Here is a 7265-nt window from a genome sequence, read left to right as displayed (position 1 = left end):
TTTTTTTTTTTTTTTTTTTTTTTTTTTGGTACCAGGGATCAAACTTGAGTCCTTGTGCTTGCAAGGCAGGCGTAGGAACCACTGCACTAAATCCCTGGCTTTCAGGTAGTGACTTTGATAGCAGTTGTAGTCATAGCATGACAGTGGTGATGCTTCCCTCACTAAAACTTAGCTGGCTGGCATGAGTGTGTTTGTGCTGTGGGGACGAAGCACTACTGGTAGGTAAATGAAATTTTCTCATTTCCCTTTTTTCCTTTTTCCTCAATCTAGGCTTACTTATCTAAAGAATATGAGGAGGCTGGTTTCAGAGCTATATGTTCGAGATAACTGTCACCCTTTCAAAGCCACTGTGTTGATCTGGATTCAACTTCCCATGTGGATCTTTATGTCTGTTGCCCTCCGGAATTTGAGTACAGGGGCCACACATTCAGAAGGTAACTATTGTAGAAGTCATTGTTATACTTCAGGGAAGAAAAAAAACATCATAGTTTTTTTGGTGGGTGGGTATTTTGAGACAGGGTCTCACTATGTAGACCAGGCTGGCCTTGAACTCAAGGTAATCCTCCTGTCAGCCTCCCAAGTGCTGGGATTACAAGTGTGCACCACTGTGCTTGGCTTCATAGTTTCTATAATTGGTATTTTTTTTTCAAGGCATAGAATTTGTGCTCACTTAGGCAGCACATATACTAAAAAAGAGCATAGAATTTAAAATCTTCAATGTAAAAAGATTAGCTATATTGAGAAAAACACCTTGTTTTTTTTAGGGGGGTATCTATATGAACAAAAATAACCTGAATAAAGCCACTGCAGATCTTCAGTGTGAGAGATGCCTTATAGGAATTGCTTATTTATTTATTTTTCTTATACTTGTGCTGTTTTTAGGAATTCTATTGTTTTATTTATAAAACTGTTTCACCAGGTTTTTCTGTTCAGGAACAGTTAGCCACGGGTGGAGTTCTGTGGTTTCCTGATCTCACTGCATTGGATTCTACTTGGATTCTGCCAGTCTCTGTGGGTGTTGTCAATTTATTGATAGTGGAGGTCAGTGGTTTGAAATGAAATTTGTTTTGTTTTGTTTATTTGTGGTACGGGGATCGAACTCAGGACCTTACACTTGCCAGGCAGGCACAGTGCCACTGAGCTACACCCTGACCCTTTGAAATGAAATTTGTTTGTTTTGTTTGGTGCTGGGGATTGAACCCAGGGTGACACATTTGCCAGGCGAACATTACCGCTGAGCTATATCCCTAACCTTGTTGTTGTTGTTGTTGTTGTTGGTATTGCAGTTCTGGCTTCAAATACACATACATTTGATTTGGTGGAGATAGCTTAATTCAGACTCCTTGGATTCTGGTACCCGATCAGCCCTGATCTAGGCCTGTAACGTAAATGCTCTGTGTCTCATAGCTCTCATAATTAAGAAATGAGCACTGACTTCCAAAGAGACTACCACGATTTCTTTTAGCTCTAAAATTACATGATTTTAATACGCACCTCCCCGCATACTGGGGATTGAACCCAGTGCCTTTACACTGAGCTAAATGCCCATCCCTTTTCTAATTTTTGTTTGTTTGTTTGTTTGGGTACTGGGGATTGAATTTAGGACCTTGTGCTAGCAGGTGCTGTGCCATGGAGCTAAATCCCCAGCCCTTTAATGTATTATTTTGAGACAGGATCTGACTAAATTGCTAAATTGCCTGGGTTGGGCTGGAATGTGCAACCCTTCTCAGCCTCCTGGGGTGCCAGCCACCACACCTGGCTAAAACATTTAGTATAATTGCTCTTGGTAAAGACACTCAGAAGCCTGGTTAGCCTTATTCCCATAATAGAGTGGTATTTTGTGATTAGCTTATTATTTTATGAATATTCATACCTCATTGCCATTTTCTTGCTAAGTGACCTTAGAAAAGGTACTGAATGTCTATAAATGGTGTAGAGAAATTCATAAAGTATAATTTCTCAGTCACTGTCTTGCTCAACAGTTTATGAAAACAAACCTGTAATTCCATAAAACAGTGTTCTCAGACTGCATAGAACTTGCACAGACCTGGAAGAAATTTTAGAAATTATTTACCTCAGTTGATAACTCACAGACCTCGTGTCCATCAGTCCTATTTGGAAATGTATTCCTTTTTTTTTTTTTTTTCCTGTGTGTACCATAGTTTTTCGGATGTGGAATGATAACGACAGATCTAAGGTCTCTGATGAAACTGTCTTATGGAAGGACCAGACCTTAATTCTAAATGTGTTTCCCAAGGACACCTGACACAGCCTCTAAATGTGGCTGGTGTTCTGAGCAGGGTCAGGATGAATGGCTGTCAGCACTCATCTTTTCCTCTGCCTTCTCGTGACTGGCGACAGTGTATGATGGGCATTTTTGAAAGCAAGTCGGATGAGTTAACTCATTTTATTCTTAGAATAACCCTGTGAGATGCAGGAATATAGGAAGGGTTTTACCCCATTTTAAGGAGGGGGAGAGTGTGGCACAGAAAGGTTGAACTTGCAGGAGGTCATACAGCCACTAACAGTGTAGGATGCCTTCTCACCTTAGGTAGCTCGGCTCTGGAGTTGTGATCTAAACATTTGATTCAGGAATCACATGCTTTCCCTTTACTCTGTGCAGCCACATTGCGATTTTTTTTTTCTTCTGGGATTAGTAGTACATGCCTATAATCCCTGCACTTGGCAGGCTGAGGCAGGAGGATCACTTAAGTTTGAGGCTAGCCTGGGCTACATAATGAGACAGAGTCTTGTCATGGAATTCAGTTTGTGTTGAACCTGCTGGTTAGCCCAGCCTGGCCTTGAATCAGGGCAGTCCTTCTTTAGCCTCTCGAGTGCTAGGATTATAGGTGTGTGCTTCAATGCCTGGTTTAAGTTTTATTTAAAGAAGAATAAAATGGCTCACATAAATTCACCAGTATTTTATTTATTATTTGTCTATTTTATTGCCATGCTGGGAATTGATCTTAGGGCCTTGTGCATGCTAGCTGACTGCTGTACCACAGCTCAGCCTTATTTACTTATTTTTACTTTTATTAAAGCATAGATGTGGACCGTCTAAAAAATGTCACCTTGTATCTTAAAGCTTGTATAACTTAACGTGAATTTTAATGATCATTGTGTGTGTGTATATTGTATCCCTACAGATTTTTGCTCTACAGAGACGTGGAATGTCCCATTTTCAAAGGTGCATCACATACTTTGTCCGTGCTGTGTCAGTACTGATGATTCCCATTGCTGCAACTGTTCCTTCAGTGAGTAAACACTGTGTGGTCAGTAGCATATGCTCTGTCCTTGGCTGTTAGCTTAGAGTGCCTGTTTCATTGAGCTTCCTCTGATGCTGGATCCTTTACTCATTTCAAAATTCTGGGAAAACATCTGTCTCTATCACCAAGTGATGCTTAATCTTGCAAAATACCTTACACAATAATACTATGTAGTATTTGCCATATTTGATTGATACATTGATTGACCTTTTTCTTCCTTTGTAACCTGGACCAAACAATTTAGCACTGAAAAAAGAAACAAAGCTTTGTGTTAGCCCATATGAGTATATATGGTTTAATCTTATAACTGTGCTGTGAGAAAGGTACAGTTGTCCTTGTTTATACCTAATTCAAATTTGGGCAAAACTAGAGGACAGAAAGGTTCTGTTTGTAGTTAATGCATTTTGTTACATATTTGTTAGACATTATCATGAAGGGAGGGGTTGTTTCAGGTACATCTCCATCTTTATTCAAAGCCAACAACACACATAAACCATTAAGTAGAATTTAGTTGTTACCAGATATGGCACTTGCCTGTGATCCCAGCCCTCAGGAGGCTGAGGCAGGATAATTGCCTCAAGTTTGAAGCCAGCCTTGATTACACAGTGAGTTCAAGGCCAGCCTGAACTACATAGTGACACCCTGTCTCAAAAAAAAAAGGTTGTTGCTAGTAGTTTGGGTTGTACCAGCAAATATAAAAATAATTCAAAAAGGCTTGCTTTATGAATCTGGTGTAGTGTGTTGTGAGCATTTAGCTGTCATTTGTACATAATGGTTTTTTGGTTTTTGTTTTCATTTTAAAGAGCATTCAAGATATCTACTTTTCAAAACATTATTGGCACATTTTAGATATACATATTAATAACATTCATCATAGGAAATTCGTTCTTTTTTCGGGGGGTGGTTACTGGGGATTGAACTCGGGCCCTTGCGCTTGCAAGGCAGGCGGCAAAGCCTCTGAGCTAAATCCCCCACCCAGCAATTTGTTCTTGTATGTGATATATCTTGCTTCTTTTTTTCCGATTCCCCTTCTGTCCCTTTGACTCCTCCCCCTCCTTATTTACAAAAGCTTTATTTCTGTTATTTTTTCTTCTATTTTCTTATCCCTTCTTTCCTTTCTCCCTCCCTGCTCCCTTGTTCCCCTTAATCATTTTAACATTTTCCTCCCATTTCCCAACAGCTATTACACATTTTGGTCCTCATTTCCACTTTCAGTTTGTCACACCAGAGAAAGAATACAATATTTAAACATGTGTGTAGGATTATTTCACTTCCCCGTAGGCTCTCAAAATGCATCCATTTAGCTGTCAGTGTCTCAGGCTCATCCTTCCTTATGGCATAGTAGTACTTTATGGTATAAAAAAACTCACGTAGCCAGGGGTTTAGCTCAGTGGTTCTGCCACCTGCATTGCAAATGCAAGGACCTGCGTTCGATCCCCGGTACCAAAAAACAAACAAACAAAAAAAACTCAGGTCATCTTTATCCATTCTCTGGTTGATGGACATTTGGGCTGTTTCCAAGATTTAGCTATTATAAATTGTACCACTATAAACATAAGTGTGCATAGATCACTGTAGTATGATGCTTCAATTCTTTCAGGAAGATACTAAGAAGGGGAATAGCTGGGTCAAATGGAACTGCTAGTTTTGTTTTTTGAGGAATCTCCGCACTGATTTCCACAGTGGTTGTACCAGTCCACACTCCAACCAACAGTGGAATAGGGTTCTTTATTCCAAATAGCACGTCCAGCATTTGTTATTGGTAGATTACTTGATAATAGCTGTCCTTTCTGTAGTGAGATGCATTCTCACCATTTTAATTTGTATCTCTTGAATGACCAGTGATGGTGAACATTTTTTCATATAGTTGCCTCTCTGCTTCTTCATCTGAGAAGTGTCTGTTCATTTTAGTTGCCCATTTTTGGATTGGGTCTTTCAATTTGGGTGGTCTGATTTTTTTCTATGTTCTTTATATTTTCTGAATATTAGTCCTTGCGGGAAGAGCTGACAAAATTTTTTTCCACACTGGGTTGTCTCTTCACTCTGTTGTGGTTTCTCTTGTTGTGCAAAAGCTTTTTAATAAGAGATCTGAGGTTGATTCTTTATGATAGTTCCTGTGTGATCAGGGTTTTGTTCATAAAGTCTTTGCCTAAACCATTGTCTTTGAGAGTTGTACCTGTTCTGTCTTCCAGCTGATTTAGTGTTTCTGTTTTAATATTTAAATCTTTGGTCCATTTTGATTTTAGTTTAGTGCGTGGTGAAAGATAGTCTAGTTTTAATCACTTGTCTTGTGGAAAGCTAGTTTTTACTTTTTCCAGCAGTACTTATGAAAGAGGTTTTGTTCTATTGAAAATGTTTGACTCCTTTGACAAAGATAAGGTGGGTGAGTATATCTGGAGTTGTTTCTGCATCTTCGAATCTGTTCCATTGATCCTTGGGTCTTTTTTTGCCAGTGTTGTGCTGTTTTTAATCACAGTATCTTTGTAGTATAATTTCAAGACAGGGACTGTGATGCTCCCTGCTTTGCCCTTGTTGGTCAGAATTGCCTTTGCTATTCTAGGTCTCTTCTGGTTCCAAGTGAAATTTAGGATTGTTTTCTCTAATTCTGTGAGATACGCTGTTAGAATTTTGATCTGTAGAACGATGTTGGAAATATGGCCATTTTAACTATATTGGTTCTTCCATCTTTCCATTTTGTGATAATCTCTTTGATCTCCTTTTTCAGAGTACTGTAGTTTTCTATACAGAGTTTTTTTTTTTTTTACTTCCTTCATTAGATTGATTCCTAGATATTTCATTTGTGGGGGATGCTGCTGTGAAAGGTGTTATTTTCCTAATTTCTCTGTCAGTGAGTTTTACTTGAGAACAGAATGGCTGTTGATTTTTTTGAGTGTTGAGTTTGTATCCAGCTATGCTTCTGAATTTGGTATTAAATCTACAAGTCTTTTGGTAGAGTTTTTGGGATCTTCTATGTCATCCTCAAATAATGATAATTTATCTTCCTTTCCCGTCATTCCTTTTATTTTTCTCTTATCTAATTGCTCTGGCTAATGTTTCCAGAACTATACTGAATAAGAGTGGTGACAGTGGACATCCTTGTATTTTTCCTGATTTTAGAGTGAAAACTTTCAGTTTTTGTCCATTTAGTATGATATTGGCTGTTGTGAGGCAGGTGGCAGAACCACTGAGCCAAATCCCTGGCCTTTGACTGTTGGTTTGTGATAAATAGCTTTTATCTGATTGAGGTAAAGATTGTCTATACCAATTTTCTCTTTTTTTTATCATGAAAGGGTATTAGACTTTGTCAGATGATTTTTCTGCATCAATTGAGATGACCATTTTGTTTCTGTCCATGGCTCTGTTAATATAGTGTATTACATTTATTAATTTATACATGTGGTGGAACCATTCTGGAATCCCTGGGATGAATCCAACTTGGTCATGCTGTATGACCTTCTTGATGATTTGCTGCATTGTTTGCCAGTATCTTATTGAGGAATTTTGCATTTAGGTTCATTACAGAGATTGGCCCTATAGTTCTCTTTTTTGGTTGGATCCTTTCCTGGTTTTTAGAGTCAGGGTGATGCTTGCCTCCAGGAATGAATTTGGGAGTACTGCTTCCGTTTCAATTTCATTAAAGAGTTTGAAGAGTGTAGGCTTTAGGTGTTGGCTGACTTTTTTTTTATAGAATTCAACAATGATTCCATCAAGGCTTGGGCTTTTCTTTGTTGGTAGGTTTTTAATTACATCTTCAATTTCATTGGCTGGCATTGGTGTATTTAAAATTGTTATATCTCCTTGATTCAGCTTTGGTAATTCATATGTATCCAAGAATCTGTCCATTTCTTCTGTGTTTTCCATCTTATTAGAATAGTTTCTTGAAATAGGTATTATCTTCTGGATTTCTGCAGGACTTATAATGATTTCATTCTTTTTATGCCCAATTGCATAGATATGAGTCTTTCTTTCCTTTTTTTTTTTTTTTTTTTTTTTTTTTTT

The 7265-nt window shown here is 38.3% G+C and overlaps 1 protein-coding gene across 1 annotated transcript in view; it reads left to right on the top strand.

Moving 5' to 3' along the window:
• Positions 1-7265, top strand: part of LOC104853055 (cytochrome c oxidase assembly protein COX18, mitochondrial) — a 16496-nt gene that overhangs the window by 4031 nt on the left and 5200 nt on the right. The window contains exons 3-5 of the mRNA XM_010610874.3: positions 271-434; positions 920-1041; positions 3147-3254. Of these exons, the coding sequence (XP_010609176.1) occupies positions 290-434; positions 920-1041; positions 3147-3254 (375 nt within the window). The 5' untranslated portion in view covers positions 271-289. The remainder of the gene's footprint in view (positions 1-270; positions 435-919; positions 1042-3146; positions 3255-7265) is intronic.

Source organism: Fukomys damarensis, unplaced genomic scaffold (assembly GCF_012274545.1).
Source record: "Fukomys damarensis isolate Sample0158 unplaced genomic scaffold, DMR_v1.0_HiC HiC_scaffold_35, whole genome shotgun sequence".
Classification (NCBI taxonomy): domain Eukaryota; kingdom Metazoa; phylum Chordata; class Mammalia; order Rodentia; family Bathyergidae; genus Fukomys; species Fukomys damarensis.
This window is presented reverse-complemented; position numbering and strand designations above follow the sequence as displayed.